The sequence below is a fragment of the Lepisosteus oculatus genome, chromosome 5 (assembly GCF_040954835.1).
Source record: "Lepisosteus oculatus isolate fLepOcu1 chromosome 5, fLepOcu1.hap2, whole genome shotgun sequence".
Taxonomy (NCBI): Eukaryota; Metazoa; Chordata; class Actinopteri; order Semionotiformes; family Lepisosteidae; genus Lepisosteus; species Lepisosteus oculatus.
Window position 1 is genome coordinate 4115179 of NC_090700.1, and position 25729 is coordinate 4140907.

The 25729-nt window shown below is 44.1% G+C and overlaps 1 protein-coding gene across 3 annotated transcripts; it reads left to right on the forward strand.

The window, feature by feature from the left end:
- The first annotated feature begins 1741 nt into the window (after positions 1-1741).
- Positions 1742-25717, forward strand: gramd1c (GRAM domain containing 1c). 3 transcript variants are annotated; one of them, XM_015341767.2, is made up of 18 exons: positions 1742-2179; positions 4478-4601; positions 6930-7014; positions 7441-7544; positions 7860-7955; positions 8514-8594; positions 11892-12010; positions 12800-12962; positions 14183-14342; positions 15115-15255; positions 15758-15876; positions 16970-17112; positions 18599-18702; positions 20643-20768; positions 21547-21616; positions 22646-22765; positions 23188-23293; positions 23989-25717. In XM_015341767.2, the coding sequence occupies exons 2-18, from the start codon at positions 4509-4511 to the stop codon at positions 24055-24057; spliced, it is 1899 nt and encodes a 632-aa protein (XP_015197253.2). In that variant the 5' UTR covers positions 1742-2179; positions 4478-4508; the 3' UTR covers positions 24058-25717. The 3 variants fall into 3 exon arrangements, with proteins under 3 accessions (XP_015197253.2, XP_015197252.2, XP_015197250.2); XM_015341766.2 differs by having other exon boundaries at positions 15118-15255; positions 20643-20822; XM_015341764.2 differs by having other exon boundaries at positions 1745-2179; positions 20643-20822.
- Positions 25718-25729: the final 12 nt, after the last annotated feature.

The window sequence follows — 25729 nt, forward strand, 5'->3', positions numbered from 1 at the left end:
GGCTCAACACTGCAGCCTTTAAGGAACACCCACTCCTGGGGGCAGGAGACAGGCCCTGCCTTCTGTCCCCCTGAGCCTGGCTTCCGGTCCTCAGAGCCTCCGCTGAGGCGCCCAGAGGCACTGATACTGATGTCAGCTTGACACCCAGAAACCATCAAGTCCAGCTGGATGAGGTCCAGACATGCCTACAAAGCGAGCCCTCTGGGGGGGGGGGGACTGTTAAGACAGATGTTGTACTATGCTCTAATTATAATAAACGCAATAATACTACAGTATCTGCATACGATTCAAGAACCTCAGGGCTCTTTGTACACTGTCACACATATCACAGCTGACAGACGGAAAAAAAACAAAGCAACCAGCCCCAGTGGGAACTAAATTACAGTTTAAAGGCTTTCATGAGCTGCTTGGTCTATAAGTGAGTTTTAAACGATGGCAGCATACCTCTGGCAGCAATTTTGCCTGCCTAATTGGGTCAGATCTGGTCAGTACTGGGAGAAGACACCTCCAATGAAAACAAGACTGTGGCTGCATGTGGGGTGGGTGGACCAGTAGGTGGCGCTCTTTCCACTGGTCATTAAAGTTCCCATGACACCTTTTCAAAGAGTAAGGATAATATTTTCAATGTCCTGGCTAATTCCTCTCTGGCCTTCCTAAAGAACTTTGGGATCCTTTTGGAAGAAAAATGCCATAAAAATGCAACAAATTATTATGATGATTATTAACAACAACAACAACAACAACAACAACAACGAAATATTTTTTTTTCCACCCAGGTGAAAGATGACTTACTCTTTAAACCAGGTGAGTGCCTAGGATCGTTTAGCTCCGTCTGGGAGCGAGTGAACGCCCAGATGGGGGCAGATGTTTCTGTTGCTATGGCAGCGGCATCAGTTCAAAGGTCAGGCGGCCATGGCGGGGCAGACGGTCACGGCACGGACAGCGGGGACCAAGGAGGCTCGGTGGTAAGACACTGCCCAGCTCCAGCCCGCTCGCTGTCTGTGGGAAAGTCCGTTCAGCATGAGCAATGCTTCAGGTGCGTCTGTGCCACAGCGGGGATTGTGTCCTGCAAACTGGAATGCTGCTTGAGGATTGTGGAGTTCCCGGAGAAATCTGATGATGGCAGAACAGACTTACCCATATCAAAGTGTCAAAAAAAAAAGTCAGCCCATTGTTTAATTACTTAATAAGCCAGTACAGTAGTATAACGTGTATAGTACTGTATAAACCACAGAGCAATAAACCTAATAGTTATTTTTTATATATATTGAATGGAACTGCATTTACGTTGTAAAAAAAGATGTAAAATCCAGGTCTCTCTCGCTCTCCAGCCTGATCGCGGCTGGAGCAGCAGCCTGCGCTCCCGCAGACCGGCACCCTCGGGTAAGAGCCGATAGTCCTGCCGCGCTCTCTCTTTTGAGCCCTCGGCATTCCCAAGTGCCTCGGGGGAGAGGCGTCTGTGGGGCTGAAACACATCGACCGAGATCAGCGTGAAGGGAAGCGCTTTCGTAGTCTGAAGCGCACAGGCTGTGATTTGTTTTGAGAGGACGAGCACTGGGGGAATAAGGCGAGTCTCTTGCAGCTTGTCCCTCCGTTGTGCTCGCTTCAAACCTTTTGTCTCTATCCCCCGATATTTAAAAATACGGTACCGAGATATTTCTAAATCACCGCAAGGAAACTCGCAGTGGAGTTTCCCTCGCCTGACGGCAGCTGTACAGGCATGTATCTATATTCCTTGCAGTTTTTCAGAGGAGGGTGGTAACGCTGCAGATGAGTCTGAGCTCGTCTGACCCCTAGACCCCAAACTCGTTCGCTTAAGTGGGAACACGGAGCTGTCTGCGCTCTTCCTGAACAGTTAATGCAAGGGCTCAGACAGACAGGAGCCACCCACGGGATGGTCTCTTCTGACAGCCTGTTCTCCCAGGTGAGAGCGCCACTGGTACCTCTCGCTGTGGGCGGGCATTCTGCCCTGATGACTTCACCTGTACCTGTGCCGGGGGACAGGGGTTATAGCGTCGCCTCCCCGGGGATGACATTCAAGGCGGTAGCGACGCGGGCGTGATGGTCTCGCCTGTCTGTTATCGGCACAACTCTGGATGATATTTCGTGTCTTTCAATAATAAGCAAAGGAGCCATACTGACCAGGACTCGTTCGACAGGGCTGTTTGGATTTGCACAGGTAAATATGTCCATTCTCTCTAACAGGCTGTACCTGCAGCGCGGTCGTTATCGCTTGTTTGTGCGTATGGGTACTACTGAAACTGAGGACACACTGCTTGACAGTGAAGAGTACAGAGCTTTAAGGGAGAAAGAATATCTCTCAATTTTGCGGCGACAAGCTTAACTGGTGATTTTGAAAACGTTGAATTACTTTGTCATTTGCAGTATTTATAGATGTACAGTTTCTGATCAGAGTTTTCCAGAGGATGTTGCTTGTGGTTGATCTGCAAACAGGCGGTAGCTGTCTTTATACAGTATGTAGTGGAAGGTGGCTGTTTAGCGAGAAGCCAGGCAGTAGATTTGCCCGCAAATGTTCCTCACAGTTTGTGTAAATAAAGCACAAACGAAGAGTAACAGGAAAAATCTACAACTAAAGAGATTAAAGGATTACAGAAACGTCCTTCTTACATTTTACGTTTTGTAAAGCTGATTTGAGTTGATAACACAAGCACTCTTCACATTAGCAGAGGAAAGTGCTCCAATGTTGTTGTTTTTTTAAATTTTGTTCTTAATTTCCACATCTGTGCTCTCGTAAGAACAAAGGCGATTTAGCCCTTTGTCCCTCACTTGGTTTTCGTCTGGGTTACCGGACAGGTAAAACTAGTTTTTGTGGTGTAACCTTTTTCTAATTATTAGCTTCACCCTGTAGTTAATTAACTTTCACGCACAATGCGCACCGTGTACACAGACACTGGACGTGAAGCAATGGTCATTGTCGTCCACAGTTGGAAAATATCGTGCAAGCCAGCTACTAACCAGTCGATTTATCGACCAGCCCGCCCACGGCAAAAATCAAAACAACACGAAGTTCTCGTTTGTAAATCCTTTTGTTCGTTGGTTATTCAGTTCCCTTCAATGCCATTTGCATCGAATTATAAATGACCTTTGAAAGAATGATATCCTAAATAATCTGAAGTGGTTTTACGTGAAGGCTTGCCTTCTTTGTTTTGAGCACTTTTGGGCATCCTTCACGAATCTGTATTTCTTTCAGTTATCTTTATAAGACAACCCTAGAAGACAGTCCAAAAGAACAGTCATAATCAGCAATTCCCCTAGAATTAATAAAAAAACATATTCCTTCTCTGTATTCCACTTTCAGATGCTTTTTAAAGTAATATTTATTACTTAATAAACGTCCCACAGATTCTTCAGATAGGTAGGTACTTTATTGTCCACTGCTGTGGAAATGTCTTTTACTTCTCCCACAGAACTGCAAACACACAAGCCAAACAAATGAGTCACATAAAATCACGACACCAGTATGTGATGCACAGATAGATGGATAAATAAATAGAGGGGGAATATATTTACACAACTTCATTGAGAGCAGAATTTAATTTAATTAAATTCAAGAACTGTGATGGCCTTAGGAAAGGCGTGGTAATAAATTACACGAGGGCACTGAGCGCTGGGTAGCTGTCGGGTAGTCTTTAAGAGGTGGTAGTAGGAATTAAACAAAACTCAGACTACCAACATATACACAAATGAAAATATGAATCTTTTTTGCACTTTGAAGATGTTTTTAGCATCCAGCGTCTCTCAGTCTCCCTGCACCATGATGTAGCCTATGGGTATGGGACTTGTCATTGTATTGATCTCCGCTGGTCAGTAGACCTCCCTAGGTTTGATCATATGAATCCTTACACGGCACACTAGATCTCCTCAAAGACCTCACTGCATTTGGTTTTGGATATCTGTTATTATTATCTATAAACAATACATTAACATGTTTTTAATGATTATAAACAGCTGTGAAACATTATTGCGTACACTTAATGTCAGGGTGAATGTCGTTGATAAAGCTTTGGCTTTCATTGATTTTGTAATACACTACTTCTTTAATCTATCAGAGAGGTTGGTTATTAATACGTCTTTGTCACTTTATTAAAGCATTATTATTCCATTCCATTGCAGCCCCTAATCTGAAGTATTACCTATTTCGATGTTATATGTAAATGCTAATCCAGGTAAAACCCATTACAGCATTAATGGAGTTTTCAAATGACAGCAAGCACTGAAAACCACTGGAAGCATATTGATTTTACCCATTTTACTGTGTTCTTCTTAAAATTGTCCTTACATTTGTGATATAAAATACAACAGAATTATGGTGCATAACTAGAGAAAACATATATCGGACGTCGTCGCCCCCTGTAGACTGTATTGCAGACGAAGACGTGCAACATCAGTGCTGTTTGAAATCTGGTTCCAGAGGTCATGGAGTGTCTCTGAAGGCTGGTTTTTCTCCGTGTCACAGTGGCAGAGGGGTCTGGTTCAAAGGGGGCTCAATGGCGCAGGTGCACAGGTGCACCGTGGGGACTGAGGCCGCCGAGGACTGTACTTCCCGAAGGGAAGCAAGCTGGAGCTCCGAAGAGCACGATGTGAGTCTGATCATGCTACCACATCTTCTTCTGGTGAAGTACTCCTCTGTCGCGAAACAGAAAATCTGGTTTACACTTCTATCCACAGGCAGAAGCCACGTGTTTTCAGACACTAGCACGCTGGCTGGTAATATCCTGTTAGGGGAGGTCCTTGGTTTCCAGTTTTCAATAAATGTAACAGAGTTACCTGCACCTGTTTCCCGTTATCTTCACATCAAGGAATTGATTGTTTTGACAAAACATGCAACAGAGAGATTCAGAATGTTAGGGAGGCCTTTTGAAATAGTAAATGCTTTTCAAGATTCATTTCCTTCATATTGAAAATTCTCTTTTTTAATTTACCAATATCTCACATTACAAAAGAGAATTAATTAACTGTAGTTAATAAATTCTGGCGCACTATGGCTGCCGTCGCATCATCCAGGTGGATGCTGCACATTGGTGGTGGTGGAGGGGAGTCCCCATTACCTGTAAAGCGCTTTGAGTGGAGTGTCCAGAAAAGCGCTATATAAGTGTAAGCAATTATTATTATTATTATAAATTGCAGTTTAGAAAATGATCTATCAAGGTGGTACTTTTCTATCCTCACTGTTCCAGTGTATTCAGTAGACATAGCAATTGTCATCAGATGATCCCTTACCATTTTAGTTCTCTTTGCATGCTTCAGTAGGACTTGTTGCAAATACTATACTGTGTCACACGCTGCATTTACCAAAGCTTGAAAGTGACAGGTCTTTCTAAGCTGTGTGGTTTCACAGTCCTAATAACCAGCCCAAAAGCTATGGCTCCATCTGGTGGCTTTGGAAATTGTCATGTAAAAAAAAAAAAGTACATACGATAACACAGAGTTGTAAACGAATTTGTATTTATGCAAATCTGCAGCAATCATGCATTTCTAGTCTATTCACTGAAATGTTTTAAGAAGAGTTTAGATATTGCACATTAGCCAAGAGGTCATTGGTGAAAGCTGTTAGTGGGTCAGTAGGTGGTCCACACATTTTCCCTTTCATTCAGCTGCTGAAGCAGTAGCTCTCTCTCCCCCACCTGACTGCTGTGCACTGGGGCTTTTGTTGCAGAGTAGCTGCTGCTGTTACCCAGTTGACGTAGGTCCTCACCTCAGTATAAAGCTGTGTATTGATGTAATCCATTATTATAGTAAAATCCTATATGGAAACACTTTATGCTCTTATAATACAAATTCAAACATTTAAAAAGCTACATCTGATGATAGCTGCCACGATAACTGAAGATTGCTGCCTGGCCTCTTCAGTCATTCTCTGTACTTGGGTTCTTGATTAGTACTGTATGTGGTAGAAATGCTTAAGGATTGACAGTGTGTTATGTTATGCTGACTAATCAAAATCATTATGTCTAATTCTTGACAGGAAGTTAGTACATGTTTACTGGATGTAATAGCCTAGCACAGGCATAGGCAAAACACACTAATTGCCCTAATGCTTTAGTGTGCAGTGTAACTTAAAAACCAGCATTTAAGTATTGACTAACTTGTGGTCCTGCAGTTGTATGTCACTGTCATTTAGCTCAGCTCTGAAGGTGTGCATTCAGACACCACAGATTGTGACTGTAAATCTGGGAAGGTTTCAGAAATATTAAATGAAAATATTGACAAAAATGTTTGACAAGCACAAAGGAGCTGTTAAACATGTTAATTGTGAGATGCTTGTATCTTTTCTTAGCAACACAATTGTTAAGAACATGTTACATTGATAGCAAGGTGTAAATCTGCAATAGTGTCCATATATTTAATTATATTTTCTGGGTATAGTTTTTATGTGAAATAAAATATACAATGTATAATACAATAACAACGTATGTGTGATATAATGTTTGTATCCAGAAAATATCTCATATCAGATTTTTCTGAGCATCTCTGTACTTTGCTGATAAAGAATATGACTTTGAAACAAGCTGAGACCTGACTTTCAGTAACTTGTCCTCAGAGATGGTTTTGAATGAAGGAAATGTGTTGTGCTTTCACAAGCCTGACTCACTTCTTTTTCTGCTTTCATCCAGTTTCAGCTTTAGCTTAATTCTTCTGTGGTTTTTTACCATTACTATTTTCTGAACATGTTTGAATAATTTGCAGATGTAAGAAAATAAAAGCTGTTAAGATTACATTAAATATTGCTATCCTGATCACCCGATTACATAGGATATCAATGAAACATACAGATATTGTTTATTTTGTATTAAGGAAAAAGATCATTGTTATCTGATAATTTACAGTATACTTACGTTTAGACAGTATCTGATTAACATTTGATTTTTAGCTATATGACTACTTTAAAATGTATTGTTTGGTTACAGACACCAACTAACACTTACAAGCAGAGGACTGACGAATTTAAGAAGCTTTTCAAAGATTTACCTGAGTCCGAAAGGTTAATAGCTGGTGAGTCAGTTTACAATCATGCTTATTGTGCAGCACAATAGTTAAAAAACACAGATATTCAAATGCGAAGATTTTTTTTTCTAAAAAGGATATTGGCATTCCTCTCTAAAATAAATGGCCGATGATGGAATTCACAATGGAGAAAGGTTCATCTTTAATAAAAGAAATCTTAGGATCACAAAACAGCCAGGAGAAGAAAGAAGAACATTTCTACAAGATGGGTCCGTTGTCCCTTTTGCCCTAAAGATAATGAACAGCAGGCACATTCCACCAAGGAAAACATCTTTAGGGCTGTTTTCTGTGAAAGGATCTTTAAAACGTGCTTCAGTTCAACAATGGATTGGGAAGGTGTGGAGCCCCAGGGCAATGGTGTTCCTTTGGTAGCCAAGTCGTCTCTGGTGCTGAGGGTCCCATGTGTTTTCTCAGATTATGCCTGTGCACTTCAGAGGGACATTCTACTGCAGGGACGCCTCTACCTCACCGAGAACCGGCTCTGTTTCCACAGCAACTTCTTTCTCTGGGGCACTACGGTAAGACCTGACAGCTCTTGCCAGAGCCGACGCACAGGGGCGAGCCAGCGAGCTGGCAAAGTAAGAGGCAGACATACAGATGCTGAAGTGGGTGTTCCTCCTCAGTTACTGAGTGCGTGCACGCTGACACCTGAACTGTGCATCACAGAGTCAGCTCATCTCTGAACTGCGATGGCCCATTACAGAAAAGTAAAGCTTCTTGGATGCTCTCGGATGTCAGTCTGAGAATACTGACGGCCATTGGTCACCTTCAGAGCTATTGTGCTTAGGGGATACAGTGCATTAAGCACTACATTTCCTTTCTTGTGATTGCAGATAACATTGACACTGAAAGACATAACGTCAATGACGAGGGAGAAGACGGCTAAACTTATTCCCAATGCCATTCAAGTATCAACTGAGAGTGACAAGGTACAGCTGAAGGACTATCTCTACTGTCAGAACCATGAATGATCCTCTCCGTCAGTGTCCTTGTGACGGGTTACGTTTAAAACCTAGTTTGACACCTTCTCAAGTCGCACTGAGCATCTCCCTAACGCAGAGTAAAGTGACCATTTCTCAGGGACAAGTTATTCAATACCTACAATGCATGTGCATATACAAGATATATGGCTCCTTTGCGTTGTTAAAATGATGAACGTCTTTAAGTGAAGAATGTTTCCTCAGTTGTGCAATATGTTGACCTCTCATTTGGTTCAGTGATTTCAGTGTCACATTGCATATACTTGTCTCTGAGAAGCAGTCCTGGACAAATATCATGCTGAATTCAGCTGCCTGTTTTATGGCCTCTTACTTGTACTGATGTTCCTAATGTGTTGTGTTTTGCGAGTCTCAACACATCTTCAAAGCTGAGAAGGAGAAGGAGCGCAAATTAATTGTTGCAATTGTTTAAAATGCGTCTTAAATCAGTTATTATTTTATTAATAGAAAGTGATGCCAATAAGCCAACACTGTCTTGTCCTACTGCAGTATTTCTTCACATCGTTCTCTGCACGAGAAAGAAGCTACCTCAGTGTTTTCCGAATGTGGCAGAACTCACTACTAGACAAGGTAGGAAATTTCGTTTTTCTTGTGTTCACATGGCTTAGATGAGCACTACAAAACCTCAAAGAGTTGTTGTACATGTATTACTTAATTGCATGTTATAGTTTAAGGGATTTTTCCCTATCCATGATTTGGTCAGCATCATTTGGTGTTATGTGGGTGTTTCATTCTGCCCAGGTGAGATCCTTTGGATTGAAAAATAAACAGAATCGTCGTAGGGGGAAAAAGACTCTGGTCACACTGAGGGATATGAGACAAAGGCTTTGTAAATTACAGGATGTATAAAGGCTCTGAACAGCAGTAACCTGCCACTCACCCGGAGGAGTGTACCTCTGTCCGGGAAAATGACAGGAAATGAAGTGAAAACATTTTAATCACGAACAACAACTTGTCAGTCTGCTTGTGAGTTTTACATTATATAGCCAGAAGTGTAAACCCCGGGAGAGCTGGAGAAGTGTTGCAAGGCATTGCATCGATCCTGCTATTGTGTTAATTTCCTGCATGCCTTTCACAAGTCTGTGGTGAAGGGAGCCGCTTGCCCAGAACCTTCAGAGTAAATTAATTACTTGCAGGATTGATACAAATCCAATATTGTTTTACACCATGGCGGTATTTTGTTTCACTTAAAAAATGTATCCGTAGCGCACTAGAACATTTTCTCAACCAGTCTCTAGCAGGATGCTTCTGTTAGTGAATATGGCTCTTGTTTTCTTACAAGTAAATATACAGTATGATTTGTAAAATATGACCACACCTCATATAACCTTTTACAGAAAGAACAGTGGCAATGGACATGAAAAAGCATGGCATTAACAAGGAATTTACAACAAAACATTTATTATAAAAAATACATATTTCTGCAAATAGTTACTAATCATTCAGTTCATATTCTAAAAGGTACATACAGTATGTATTTTGATGATAAGTTTTCGCAGTAAATTGACTGTACTCAGTTCAATCACACCACTTTGATCAAAAGCATCAGAGAATCAGATTTTCTTCTCTAAGTGTTTGTGTATGATGAGATTACATTTCTTTTCACTGATCATCAACGTTGAACGCAATGGTCCTGTAGATATGCACCTCTCAGATGCATGATCTACAAGTGTTATGCATGCGCCGCTTGTAAGGAAGTCTAATTTCAGTGAGCTAACGTACTGTAGGGTGCCAGTAAAGATCAACAGATTGCACATGACGTCTCTGATCACACATCACAATCCCTGCTCTGTTGGGATTATACTGACCCCGTTCAACATGAACAAAAATCTGCTGATCATTTTATCCTGATCAAAAATGAAACACATTACGAAGTACAGTTGTTATTTTTTTCGCTGACCTCATAAAGATGATATCAAAGTAAGCCTAAGTGTCACTGTGATCCTCAGTAGAGTAGAGTGTGCCAATGATAATACAGACTGAAAACCTGTTTGACAGCAGCCTTTCAGTCCAGTTCAGCTGATCCTATCAAACAGGTTTAGCATTCGCATACCTGTGTCAGAGAGGTGTGGTGAAGTATCAGAGCTGCTATGGTACTCTCAGGGAGAGTTTCGATGCCATGGAAAACAAAGGCCACCACAGATTTGCTTTAGAATATCTTTTTCACTGTCTCTTTGAAAATGTCTGTTTTCAAATGCATAAGCTAGTGGACAAACTAGGCAATTCTTCCATGCATTTACAGGATTTTATCTGATTTAAAACACATACAGGAAAATAACTGAAATGCAGAACCTGTTTATGAAAGATTGTGTGTTCCTTAAAACTATGTAAACTTTAAGGGAAACAGTGCAGCAATGCTTGAATAATCTGACAGGAACAGACAAGAGGGTTTTTCTTTGCATAATAATGAAACGCCCCACGTCATGGTACGTTTTTAACAAAACAATTTCAGAATCACTCACAGTAGCTAAAGTGTATGGCAGCATGGTACGGCCATAATACTGCTCACTTTTGGCGTGTATTGCTAATACGCACCAGGCAGGTTCTGCAGGAGTACGAAAAAAGGGCAAAGAGAGTACACGCGAGTGTATTTCGTCACGTCAACAACCCACACCGATACCGACAGCCCACAGCTCGGGCACCGCTGCAGCAGGAGCGGGATAGGCGAAATACTGAAATGAACACGCGCGCTATTAGACTATTATTTCGTCTGTACGGCCTGTACCGACCTAATGAGACGGATGGAGACCTGTCTTTTTAAAATCCTCACCTTGGGCGCTGGGGGGCGGGTTCTTCAGCATCGGTTGTGCGCCTGTCCGTGGCTTTCCTCGGTCACACCCAGCTCACAGGTTACTCGGGCTGTGGCGCACGACTCCGGCAGCGACGCGCAAGCCGGGATGCGTTTTGGACCAGGAACCGCGACTGCAACACCATTAATTAAAGAACGGTAATCTTGGGTTGATGACTAACGCACGCCATTCGAGAAAAAACAAACAAACAAACCAACAAGAAAAGGACGACGGTTTGAAGAATCTCGGAATAACTCTCGACTCTTCGCTGGGGGGAGGGTAGTTTTCCCTTTCCTTCTGAAACACTGCTGTTGAGGCTGTTGCTTGGGCAAACTGCATGCTTTAGTTGTTACTGCCGTTTACTTCCTTAAAGCTCCTTCCACTGTTTTCCCACAGGCTCGTGTATTGACATAGAGAAAAACAAACTGCGTTTACGAGCTCTGCACGTCTTTTAGCTTCTGTATTTTGTATTAATTTGTTACGGGTTCGTTTTCTACGGGTTCACCCCCCAGATTTACATTAGATACCTTCCGTTCGCTCTGCGTTTCAGATGTTACACGGGGCGCACTTCTGTGAATGATACTCATCTCTCCTGACTACGTGTTACATTATAGTGCAGTGTTTAAGGCAGATGTGCTAGATATTGCAGTCAACGTTGTGTGTCCCGTTTTGCTATGCATATTTTTTTAAGATGAATGAATTTTACCTTACGTATGTTGGCTGTGGAATTTTGTGTCCATAATTCTCGTTTTTTTGTCTTTTAGGTAGGTCAGTCTGAGGTTAATATGACCAGTACTCATTTTATGCTTTAGGGAAGCCATGTGGTTTATGGTTTATGAGCCACAGATTTATTGAGCTCTTCTGGTATAACACCAGGAGGTCTAAAGGTTGCCAGCTAAGGTGCATCCTTGTAAAACCCAGCAGTACAGGGCCATGTGCCTTTGATACCTGGAAATTGCACTTCTCAGCAGTCGGAGATCAGCTGGAGATCACATGATGGTTGGTCACTGCTGTGGATTTGTTGGGGGGTAATTATAGGAGCACCTCTGACGTTTTCCCCCCCGTCTTCACCCCCCAGCAACTGACGAAGCAGGAATTCTGGCAGATGGTCAGACAGCACTATGGCAGTGACCTGGGGCTGAACAATGAAGAAATGGAGAGCTTACAGGTTTCCACAGACAGCACCTCTCAGGCTGGGTAAGGACTGTTTCTCACCTGTCACTTCTGCCGATCGAATCCCCCCTCTTCTACTTGGGACAAAAAGGGAAAGCAAAGGGTTGGAATTTCCAGAGTCATGGTATGTCATTCAAATCCCCAAATTTTCTAAGTCCATTTAAATCCGCTGCTTTGGCCATTTCATGTTAAAATGGCGCATGTTGCTTTAACTGGTGCAGTAGGAAAAGTTTGTCATTTTTATCTACAGTATGTGTTTTAATTGAAGTTTTGTTTCTTCTCTCTGTATTTTGTATCTGCTCTTCTGAAGTCAGTAGAGCTGAGTTTCTAATGCACTTTGATTGCAGTAAGCAATATTGACAGTGGGCTGTCACCTTTGTAGTTCTGCTGTATAGCCGCGTAATATTTTGTACCTGTATCATGCTTCTCCACTGACTCGTGTTGTTTCACTTTTTTTGTTAATATGATCAAGAATTATAAGGTTTCTTATTGTAGTGGGGGGGGAAAAATGTTTTTGTAACTAGCAAACTCTTGATACTGAGAATTAGTGTCACGTTGTGAGTTGGGAGATGAGATTTAGTCCTGGGTTAAATTATAACTTCAGCTCATCGACCAGTCATAAATTCCAGAGTATTTATGCGAAGGTGTCTCGTCGTCAACCTGAAGCTTAAGAAGGTAAATCTTAAATATTGAGTTGGTCAAGCGAACGGTTTAATCTAGAATTTAAAGCGCCCCTGCCGCCGCCACCTCCAGCAATGATGCCGACCATACTTTGGACTTAAATCGTTTCTTGAACAATTTTTGATCTGGCAGTTCTGCCATGAAGCAAAGCGGCGAAGAGCATGCAGGCCGGCTGGAGAGACCTTCTACCCTCAGACTGCCGCTGGTGGAGACGGCGGCGGCCGAGTTCACCACCACCAGTGAGGAGGCGCCCCAGCCCTCTCCGGTCGTCCTCAATGGCAATGCGCTGAGCGTGGTAAGACAGCATCTGAAAGGCCATCAGGAAGCCATATTGCCAGCAGCCATATCAACCTGCAACTCACAGCTGGCAGCCCACTGAAGCTCAGCAGGTGTGACCCTGGTCAGTACCTGGATGGGAGACCTCCTGGGGAAAACTAAGGTTGATGCTGGAAGAGGTGTTAGTGGGGCCAGCAGGGGGCGCTCACCCTGCGGTCTGTGGTGGTCCTAATGCCCCAGTATAGTCACGGGGACACTAGACTGTAAACAGGCTCCGTCCTTTGGGTGAGACGTAAAACTGAGGTCCAAGCTCTCTGTGGTCATTAAAAATCCCAGGGCGTTTCTCGAAAAGAGTAGGGGTGTAACCCCGGTGTCCTGGCCAAATGTCCCATTGGCCCTTACCAATCATGGCCTCCTAATAATCCCCATCTTTGAACTTGTTTCATTACTCTGCTCTCCTCCCCACTGAGAGCTGGTGTGTGGTCAGTGTTCTGGCGCACTATGGCTGCTGTTGCATCATCCAGGTGGGGCTGCACACTGGTGGTGGGGGAGGGAACTCCCCATTACCTGTAAAGCGCTTTGAGTGGAGTGTCCAGAAAAGCGCTATATAAGTGTAAGCAATTTATTATAATTATAAGAAGCCAGGAGCGGTTTGCCTCAGAATCTATTCTCTCCTCTTTGAGGACGAGATCGGGATGTAGCTTGAAATTCAATCTCGGCTTTTATCGGACTTTGTCACAACGCGTAGAAATATAATGTCACTCGACGACAAAGTAAAAACAGAGACCAGCAGTACCAGGGGAACGTCAAGTTAATTACACAGCAGTGTTGTCGTTATCTACAGCTAGTTTCTTCACGTGCCGTGAGTTCAGCTTTATCGCCAGGATTTATGACCACAAGGTATGCAGGCGCCGTACAGTAAACACCCTTCTGGAAATTCCAGGAGATGTTCTGCATAGCTATAATATCTACAGTGTTGTACTGCCAACTCGTATGCAGATGTGCTGTGCTGTGAGGTAACCAGAGCTGTGTGCTGTTGAAGGAGTTATTTTAGCCATAACCTGTTGCCGTTTATATATTTCTGTAAGTGCTTTTAAGTTTTAGAAGTGGGGATAGATGGAAGAAGAGACCCTGTATGTGGCAGACAGGGTTTTTCCACTCCTGCTTCCCTGCGCTCTGCTGGGGTGTGGCCTTCGCCTTCCCACGATAGTAATGCTGTGAGTGTCGGTGTCCCTTCAGGAGGAGCCCAGAGATGGTAACGTGCGCCTCAGGACCCCAGGACAGCCGCCGGACAGGCACTCTCAAGAGAGGGTCTCCAAACGGTCTGTGCACTCTCTCGACCTGAACAGCAACGAGGACCGGCTGACGGAGAGGAGCACGTCCGATCCGCTCGAGGAGGGTGAGGAATCTTTTAGAGTGACATGGAAGAAGAAAAGGACCAGAGAAATTGAAACTGTTCTAATATCGGTGCATTTGCTTTTTAACTACACTGAGTAGTAAATCAGCATGAAACATTAAACCAAATTAAAACGTCTCTTGTGAGTTTATGCACCGAGCTGTTTTTTTTTTACCAGCGATTTACACTGTCTAATTAGAGACGGTATAGCCCTTTGTGTAGCTGTAAATTAGGAGTGTGGTGACCTGAGTTAATGTAAATTGCATGAATAGAAATATATTAACCTTCATAAATTCCAAATTTGTTGGTCAGTTCCAGGTTCATGTAGATCATTAAAACCCGATGGGATTTATCTGCATTCAGAAGTTGAACACGGACAAGAAGAAATAATTACACTCATGGGAAGCATGTTCTCTACCAGCAAAAACAAATATCTCCTATATCTAAGCAAAAACACATTTGTTTGATCTTGGACAGTTTACTAACATTGTGGAATTCTGCTTTCTAGTGATCGATATAGGCTGCCAGAACGTCTTCAAAATCCTTAGAAGCTACTAAAGTATTCTAATATAATTTCTCTTCAAATTGAGTTTTTGAATTTGAGGTTGTTGAAGTATTATGCCAAAGTGTTTCTTGTGTTTTAAAAGAGAAATGCATTCTGCAAAGGATGTATCTGAAAGTTTTTTTTTCCCCCGCCTTGAACACCTTAAAAAAAAAAAACGTTTCCAGATTTTCTTGCTGGTGGTGCAGTGTGGCTTATGTGTCTTTGTGGCAGAAGAGCGACTGGGCTCCAGTCAGGGCCAGGGACGGCTGTACGTCAATCGAGTGTTTCACATCAGTGCCGAGAAGATGTTTGAGCTGCTCTTCACCGACTCGGACTTCATCCGGAGATTCATGAGCGAACGGAAAATCACAGGTGCAGTGCCCGCCCTCGTGTCACGTCGGTGTTGTTGGCACCACTCAGGAGGGTTTGTTCCTGTTTCTTCACACCGACAGCTCTTCACATCTTTATAAGGGTTGTTCTTGAAGTACACTAGCACATACATGCAATGATCAGAAGTGATGTTTACGGATCGTTCGGCGTTACTATGCGTGCTGTCTTGGAACGGCTTTAGCCGTTGACACTAGGGATGACTTATTTTCAGCTCAGGATTTCAGAATGAGAAAACCAGACTAAATGATTAAAAAGTAGAGTTTTCATCGGTTCTTTGAGGTACTGCGGCCGAGACCCGGTTCAATTAAATTCTCTTTCTGTTACAATGAAGGTTGTGTTGAGAAAGGAAGTGCAGTGTGATGAAGTAAAAAAAAAAATGAAAGTGAAGATAGATTTGTAAGAAGCACGATAACTGGCAAATTGAGAACGACCCCTTCCCTGTCCAGTAGCAGGTAGTGATGATGCTCTTCTGTGTTCTGTTCAGGAATGGTGGCCACTCCATGGAAGAAGGACAGCTCTGGAGGCCAAAGGAGGACTTTGAATTACACCATCACCATCTCTAACCCACTGATCGGCAAGTTCTCCACTGCCACAGAAACACAGGTGTGGTGCCTCGACTTTGATAACAAACGCTTGGAACGTGGTTTTCAAAAATATGACCACCTAGTTCAATGCAGGAATATTTGCTGCTAGAGAGAGATAAGATCACTTTATTGGCCATATACAATTTCTCGTATTAGGAATTTCTTTCCGCATATCCCAGCTTGCTCTCCATGAGACACACAGACAGGGAGAGAAGCTGGGGGTCAGAGCGCAGGTTCAGCCATTTATACAGCGACCCTGGAGCAGTTGGGGTTAAGGGTCTTGCTCAGGGGCCCAACAGGATTCCTCTGCCAGCCGCGGGATTTGAACCAGCAACCTTCCAGCCTCAGGCGCAGATCCAGAGCCACCACTCCGCCCCCATGGGTGCTAGACACCCATGTTAACTGCAGTGCTACTGTGAATCCTATCACCAACATATCCTTGCTTTAACTTGTTGGGATTTGTGTTGTATTTGGCAATTTTTTTTTTTTTAAAGTGCACGTGTATTTTTAGAAATTCTGGTGGAAGATGTCCAGGAGAAGGCAATTAAAAGTGGTTTGCAGTCAGGTGGGAACTGAGTTAGTACAGAACGGGGATCTGCAACCTCACCATTAAATCCCCAGTTTCTCAACATATGGAACAAATACATTGTGATCAATTAAACAGGTGATACAGTATGTTAAATTGCATAATTTAGAGGTCCTTTAGGACGACTAAAATCTAACTAGTCTTCAGTTGTCAAGGACCAGAGTCCTAACAGACTCATCAAAGAGTTTTCAATCTTTAAGAACAGGTGACCTGTAGGAGGAATTAACCAGACTGGGGCTTTGAGGCTTGAATGTTCGGAGAAGTCCACAGATGGGCAGTGGGGAGGACTGGACACAGGAGAAACCAGAGAGACAAGGATGTGATATAGGATCATAAAGGGAAACGCCTTTTGACATTTTTTTCTTCCTCCACCAAACACTGATTGTTTAAAAACAGGAACTTTAATGCAATTGTGTTGAAGCCACGCGTGCACGTGGTGTGACGGCGACGAAGGCGTTTCGGCGTCGAAGCAGCCGCCCGCTCGAAACTCACTGTAACGGCCCGTCTGCTCACGTCCGCTCCCCAGGCCATGAACAAGGACAGCCAGGAGGGGCAGTATTACCTGGTCGACGCGGAGGTCTTCACCCACGACGTGCCCTACCACGACTACTTCTACACCCTCAACCGCTACTGCATCATTCGCTCGTCCAGGCGCCGCTGTCGTCTCCGGTAGGTGTCGGTGCCCATTCCACCATGACGTCTTCGTACCGAAGGTCTTGGTCGAGATGTAGGGCAGCATGGGCGGTACAGCGGACGGCACCAAGTCCCTGGGTTCAGTTCCCGACCTCGGACGCTGTCAGTGTGGAGCTGTATGTTCTCCCCAGATTCGCGGGGGGTTTCAGCCCAGAGACCTGCTGGGAGATGAATTGGCCTCTGGGTAAACTGGCCGTGGCGTGAGCGAGTGTGAGTCTGTCTGTGGTGTGTGGCCTGTGATGGACTAGCGTCCCGACTCGCTCCACCTTGCGCCCATTGCTAGCCGGGACAAGCTCTGGCTCCGGCTCCGGCTTCCCTGTGACCCTCAGTTGGACGGAGCAGGTACAAAATAGGTGGATGTGTTTAGCAACATTAAGTTTTTATAGCTGATTTTTTTTTTAAGGGATCACTTCTGCATTGCAAGTTTAAAGTCCTTAATTTTATTCTCAATGAACATGGAGGGGAAAAAAAATGTTTCTCGTTTTATTAACATATTTTTATTGGGTGCACGTGTAAGGAAAATCTTTAGACATATCGACTGCATCGCTTGGGATTGGAGTGGGCTACTTTGTCTGACATGAGAACGGGATGTTTTTCCATAGTGCATGTTAAATGGTAATGCTTTTAAATATGTGATGTAATCACTTCTCTGGTCTTGGGCTTTCCAACCCATGAAGAACAATGAAAAATTAATCAGCCTATTGGTGCTCTGTTTAAAACACCCTGGACCCAATTCAGCAACAAAACAATCTAACCACTGTTTCTTTCTTCTTTGGTAATTGAGGAATTACTCGATTCGAAGTGTAATTCAACATCTATGTCAGAATTAAAAATAATCTCTGAAAGTGGGCTAGTACCATGTGTGTACATCTTAGATTAAAGTTGACTTCAGCATAAAATTCAAAGCAACTGCAAATGATACAGATGTTCCCAAGGAGAAGTGTGCATAGCATTTTTCACTGCACTGTACATATCCCCTGGGAGTCTATACAGAGCAAAGAAACCGTTTCTGAGCCTGCAGGATTAACTCCTAAGGCACACATGGGTGTAGGACACAAAAGAGCTGACTGCTGCTCTTCTTTCTCTGCACAACAGCGAGAACTACAGCACAAGAGTGGAAAAATGGAAATCCTATTTAAAAAAAAAAACGAACCATGAGGGGTTAATGAAATCAGACAAGTCATACGAGTTTCGGTCATTTTGTCCTTTGCTGGTAGTTTTGCCACTTCCTTCAATGAGGTCAAAGTGGAACTATAAACTTTCTCCTTGTTAATCATTTGCTCAGCTTTGTTAATAATAAACCATCCCCAGAGGCTGGCCTTCCCTCATGGCCTGTCGGGACTCAGATGCTCCTCCTGAGGCTTGTGTGAAGTTTGTTTCGTTTTGGAGACTTGTGTCCTAAGTTACAATGTGTTCTCTTAACTCCAGGCTTCTGTAATGCTGTCTCCCTGTTTTATTTCAGTATCTACACCGATGTGAAGTACAAGAAGCAGCCCTGGGGTCTTGTGAAATCCTTCATCACTAAGAACTCCTGGAGTGGTCTGGAAGATTATTTCAGACATTTGGGTACGCACTTCTGCTCTCTTTACTTACCTTGCTCAGTGTGACCAAGAAGGTGCAGAAGCATAAATCTATCCAGGAAAGCTGATGAAAATGAAGGAAGAGGTCGAACCCTGATCTCACCCCACTCTCACCCATCTCTGTGTCGCTGTCAGTTCATAGCTGCCCCTATGTGAGATGGGCAGATTAAGCTAAAAAATCAATCCATTCAGGCTCCATCGATCCTGTCTTGAATAGCAATACGAATAAACGTAACTTTTTTTAAAACGTATGCTTTCATTTACAGTAAATGAAGGGTTGATGCACATGGAAACAAGTCAGCATTTCAGCTGACTTGTTTTATAGCTACTCTGTAGTCCCTGTCAACTTAAAAAAGAAATCTCCCAATTCCAGCCTCAAATCCTGACAATACATCCTATCACCTGCTCTACACAGGTGCGTCTTTTACTGTCGTCAGCCATTTCTTTCATCTCACCTGCACCAGGTTAGGGTGACAGCAATTGATTTTCTCATTTTATTTCACGAGGAAATACATTATCTTCCTTCAAAGACTTTCAAAGGGCATAGAGTAGAGAGGAGAGTAATTGATTTTTAATGGGCTAATTGCCTTGTAAAAAGTTCAGCCATCACATTTCGCCCAGGAGACTTGTGCTGTAACAGAATATTGCCATTTTATATAGAGGGTTATTGACAGTCTTCAGTGGGGGGTTTTGTGCCTGGTTTTCTCATACCAATCTTGTGCTGTAAAGCAGGGCTGCAAAAGCATGAATATCAATATTATACTGTACTGACAGTACATGACCATGAAGTATCCCTGTGAGCAGTCCATAATGTCCTTTGCGTACCTTGAAGACAATTTGTCTTCTGGGCAAAATGCCTCATTTATTTACTATGGAAATGGCAGTAAGCCTACAGAGTGAATAAGTAAAACAACAGCCTGGTATACAGATTCTTACTGGAGCTACAGTGGCTCATCTTCAACAAAAAGGCAATACACGGTGTTTGATTATTACTGTTGAAGAGGAGGGTAAAATGATAATTGGGCACCTCAAAGCCCTTCACATACCCAGCTTTGCCTGAGTGAGCGATACTCGTGCAGAGGGGCGCCCCCTCGCCCGAACGAGCGATACTCGTGCGGAGGGGCGCCCCCTCGCCCGAACGAGCGATACTCGTGCGGAGGGGCGCCCCCTCGCCCGAACGAGCGATACTCGTGCGGAGGGGCGCCCCCTCGCCCGAACGAGCGATACTCGTGCGGAGGGGCGCCCCCTCGCCCGAACGAGCGATACTCGTGCGGAGGGGCGCCCCCTCGCCCGAACGAGCGATACTCGTGCGGAGGGGCGCCCCCTCGCCCGAACGGGCGATACTCGTGCGGAGGGGCGCCCCCTCGCCCGAACGGGCGATACTCGTGCGGAGGGGCGCCCCCTCGCCCGAACGAGCGATACTCGTGCGGAGGGGCGCCCCCTCGCCCGAGCGGGCGATACTCGTGCGGAGGGGCGCCCCCTCGCCCGAGCGGGCGATACTCGTGCGGAGGGGCGCCCCCTCGCCCGAGCGGGCGATACTCGTGCGGAGGGGCGCCCCCTCGCCCGAGCGGGCGATACTCGTGCGGAGGGGCGCCCCCTCGCCCGAGCGGGCGATACTCGTGCGGAGGGGCGCCCCCTCGCCCGAGCGGGCGATACTCGTGCGGAGGGGCGCCCCCTCGCCCGAGCGGGCGATACTCGTGCGGAGGGGCGCCCCCTCGCCCGAGCGGGCGATACTCGTGCGGAGGGGCGCCCCCTCGCCCGAGCGGGCGATACTCGTGCGGAGGGGCGCCCCCTCGCCCGAGCGGGCGATACTCGTGCGGAGCGGCGCCCTCTTGCCTGAGTGGGCGATACTCGTGCGGAGGGGCGCCCCCTTGCCTGTGTGAACCTGGGCTGGGGGGGACTGATCCGTCTGGCTTGCGCCCTCAGAGACCGAGCTGCTGGAGGAGGAGGCGGAGCTGAATCAGGGCTCTGGGGACCCCAGCAAGCTGAGCGCCGCGCGGCGCCGCAGGAGGGGCTGCAGCCGCTCCCACCTGGACCACCTGGGCATGCCGGGCAAGTCACTCTCCGCGGGGGACCTGGGACCCGGATCCAGGGCCGGCCCGCCAGGTCAGGAAGCACCGCCCCGACTCGGGGGGGGGCGACCCAGCATGCGGTCCAGTTCGGGGGGGGGGGGGGCTTGCACGTTTCCGGATAGCGTGAAATAATCATTCCGGAAAGCGTTTCGAGGGGTGACGCTCGGCCGTGGGCGCAGGGTCCCGTGTTTCGGCTCGCGGTGCCCGCGCTGTGGATGAAGAGCAGCAGGCGGGAGCGCGAGGGGCTGGGGCTGACGGACCGCTGCTTCACGTCCGGTGGCCTTCTGTGGGCTTGTGTTTGCTGGGAACTCCAGCCGGGGCCTTGCAGGAAATGGTTTAGGAAATAGAAATGATTGAAGTCTGTTAATTGTTGACAAAATGTAAATGCAAGTCCTGTAGCATTCTGTTATTTTCTCCCTCGGCCCCAAACACTAATTTAAGAATGTAGTATATGTATACTGAGCCTGCAGCGTAAAGTATTTTTTTGTTTTGTTTAATTTCTCATTATTTGCCAAGTTGCCTAATAAGAGCAGTGGACAGTACCTGTTTTAATACATTAACGAGGCGAATGCAGTTATCGTATTCTTGATCTGTTGTTGTAGAAGCGTATACTAAATGTAGGACTAAGAGTAACAGGCTCCAGTTCAGGGTCTTCAAAAGAAGCTTTCAGTTTTTCGAACATCTTCCTCTTGTGCATCTGTGCTTGAGAAGCTAATGTAGGTGCTTGATTGAGCTTTGTTTCCGTGTTAATTTCACAGGAGCAGTACTTGATTTCAAGGGGACACAGAAATGGAGCCTCACCACCATTGTAGCTTTTATGAGTTTAATGTAAGTCATTCCCAAAAAAATAATCCTTATTCCTGTTAATGTTTAGACCTTTGTCTTTCATGATACAGAGGAAACCTTGCTTCATTCCTGGGTCACTCATTGTTCTGCTCTGGTGTGTCTCTTTTTTTCCCCCCGAAGGGCTGTTTTCAACCTGAGAGTTCTCAGTTGTTCCTCAGTGCAAGTCTGTTCTCTTCATTTTAGCATGCCGTCCATTTAGAGGTGAAGCGATGCTTTGTGCTGTGGGCGTTGGTGGACTTGTGAGCATGGCTGTGCCTGTCTAGCTCTTCTCCAGATCTCCCGTGGTTACAGTGTTTGACAATACCTGGCTTAAACAATGAATCACGTCCCACTTCGGACAAAAAAGCGTAAGCAGGACGAGAACTGCTGCTTTGGTTGTGAAAAGACCTGTACGAGCTCTAAATGTGTCTAAACCTTTGCCCCTCCAACCTTAACCAGCAATATATCTCTTGCAAAGGTGTAGTCAGGGATTCATTTTTACAGGCCAGACATCTCAGGAAGGGGTACAGCTCTTAGCATCCTGTGAAGGGTACAGAGAAGTTTTATCATCGTCCTCAATCTTTTCAGTATGTGAAGCAATCTGCACTGGGAATGTACTCAATGTGCTTTCCATGTCAGCTGTTAGAATCTCGTTTGACTGTCTGACTTAGGCTTTAGCACAATGTGCTTCAAAGCATCTTATTCTGCTGGCAGCTGACAGGCAGTGCAGTGAAGACGACTGTCCTACTAACACGAATGACACGATGGGTTTCAATGGCGCCATGTTCTAGTTTGTTAAACTTCTTAATTTTCTGGTACTTCAGAGATCTAAAAGCGTGAATCCTGACAGTCGAGCAAGCCACGGGTGTGTTAAAAAAGGACAGTGTGTAATGATTTGGTAATGTAGTGAGCGGGCTTGCATGCAATTTGAATTGGGAAGTTATCTATATTTCCATTAAATCAAATGTTACCTTGTTTATCTGAGCTGCTTGTACCCTAGTAAGCATCTTTTTCCCCTCTCTCCCGACACAGACTCCTGGTTCTGACTGTGCTCAATCTGAGTTTGTTCTTCAAGCTGTGGGCCATGGAAGATATAGCACACAGGATGCACATCAGCACTAAGATGCGACTCAAGGACAAAACCAATTTAAAGTGAGACAGCGTTACATAGATCTCCCTGTCCTCCATATGTCTGTGATGAGATCATAGTGCCTTATTATCAACGTTGCCTAATTCCTGTTTCAAAGCCAGGAGAACTGATGGAACGTCTCGTCACCATTAGTCAGTGCTGATTGCCAATATCGTGGCCAGTGTGTCTATGCTGATGAGACTGACAGTTATACTCCATACTCATTGAAAAGCATATGGGGTTATGTTCTGATTTGTCAGCCAGTGGCTGTCTTTGCAACAGAATGAACAGACTGCAATGTTTGTAGACAAGTTAAATGGGCTTGGTAGGATTTTAATTGCGCCCAGTACTGTTACAGTATATTAATTGTATAGACCTAAATGTTTTCATCTTACCACCTTAGTTAGGACGTTCCCTGTACCACTACTTTGATCTTTTCTTTCAGGTTAAGCCCCGATTTGGCTTCTAGACAGTTTCCCCATCAGAAAAGCCAAGAGGAGCGAATGTTGTTGAGAACTGTGCTTCAGGACTCAATACACCTCCTGGAACAGGTGAGATAGCTAATCCCACTTTCTCCATTCACATCCATCCATTCCCCCGAAAAGAAAGGGACCACCTGTGCTAGCTGTTTTCATTAAAGATACTGTACTCAACAGTTAGGCGAACAGGCTAAGTGTAAAACACACTCGCTGGGCACAATCTCCTTACTCCTTGATGGAAGAGTACTTTGCATTTCACAAGCAAAATCTTTCCCACACCCACAGAGAAACCTAATGGTACTTCCAGAGAAAAGTAAAGCTGTACGAAGTGAAAATTGGCTTGTCTGCGCTGGGGGGAAATCAGTCCTGTCTGGATGTGACAATGGAAGGGTGCTTTTCATTAGCAACTCTATTTCCAGCTCTTCAGCTAGTGCTCCTGGGCTCTGGTGGTCAGGTCACCACGGGGTGCTTATCCCTGATTGTAGACTTTAATAAACGGATTGTTGGATAGCAAGAAGCAATTTTTACCTTTTTTTTCTTTCTCACTGGGGAATTCCCTGTCATTGTCACACATGGCTTTGTTGTGTAATCCGTCCCTGCGCGCCTGCAGTAGAAAGATTACTGTGACATCTTACCAGTGCCTGTGTGTACTGTGTACCAATGCCATTTTTTATCACACAGATTGCATTTATGATTGCATGTCCTTTTATGCTCCCGATTATAGCAAAACTGAACTGATAACTGCTTTTCATTTATTCTGCCCCAAGCTGAGAAGTTCCCTCATCATGCTACAGAGGAATTTTGAGCTGCAGAACAAAACCGGGGTGACACCATGATTTCAGGAGTCCTGCAGTAGTGATGTAGAACTGATGCAACAAAGCAAATGGAAAAATGTTTTCTCCACCTGTAAGAGTTTTATGTTGGAGAGGCTGGTGTGCATATGATCAGCAGATATCGGGGAAATATCACAGAATGCAATGAAAGGTGCAATATAAACCAAAGAAGAGAAAGGAAATTCTGTGTAGATTGTGGAATTCTTATGGAATGGGTTTTTATGGAATATGGAATGGGTTTTTTTAAGGTCATAAAAGATTAAATATTTTGTTGACTAAAAGGAAAAATACAGTCCTCCAGTTTATTTCTCTTTGTAATTTGAACAGGAATGAGGCCTATTGATATGGTATGGATCTACTATATTAGTAGGAAACGGGCCCAATCCAGGCTTTCTGTGCGGATTGGAGAATCCAGTAGCTCACCAAATGAAGAATGCAGAAAAGCTTTCAAAGATTTCCAAGAGCCGAGATATATATTTTTTTAGCTGTGTTCCTTTCAATATCTCAAAACTGGATGTGGAGTTTATATACTGCACATATAAGTCTATAAACATATGCTAAATTATTTTGAGAGATGTGTATTTTGTTGTCTTTTGTTTTTAATTGCAAATAATTTCTGGTGTGAATGAATGTCTGCCTGCCGTTCTGGTCCTGATGATTATAAACCCACAGCAGTGTGAAGTATGTCTCAGAGTGCAGTATAAATATCTTACCCCACATAATGCCAGCCGAGAAGGCAAGAACGTTTCATTTTCGTCCCTTGGGACGGCATGGCAGTGATTGTATACTGAAGCAGAATGGTATTTTACCATTTTTAGCTTTGTCAGAAAAGACTTTTCCACTTCAGGGGAGTTTTGTAATGCAAACATTAAAAGAATGTATTTGTAATGAAAATATTTTTTTTACTTAAATATTATGTCCAGAAAAATTCCAATTTATTGCTACAGAGGGGTATGAAATGCAGTCATCAAAAGGTTTAAATATATTTTCAGAATATTTAATTGCTTTTGAAGTTAGCTGTTAGCTAGGAATGCTGCATCTCTTTAGATAAGATTACTTTATACACATTGAAGACATGTGGGGATAAAGTCTTACAGATAGCTGAAAGTAAAATCAATTTGTTTAAAATATTTCTAGCTAATTTCAACAAGATGGCAATGATTCCGTTAATTTATTGTTGCACATTGAGATGCTTTAAAGCATTTGTGCTCCTTTTGTTTTCTGAATAGGCAGATCTCCAAGGATGGATTTATGTACAGTACATTATTTTAAAACAAGATTTTTTTTCAATTGTCTAATTAAAATAAGTTTAAGAAACAAAATGAGTGATTACAAATTCTGGTCTTTTTTTTATATATACCTATAGAAGTGTGTATATGTTCAGCTAGTCAAATGTTTACAATAATATATTGGACCAAACAAAGACGATGGCATCTCTGCTCCTGTGTGACTGCATACAACTGTATAGTTTAACTATTTAGTGCCTTCTTTTGTACACTCTGTGTTACTTTACAAACGAGAATTGTAAACCTTGTAACACGAAGTCAATTATGTTTGGACTTTATGATTGCTTTTTTGACAAACTACAGAAGAAAAGTTAAAGTACTGCACTGTAAGTATTGTCACGTTGACACTGTCAAAATAAATCTGTTTTTTCCCCCAATCAGTTCTTGGA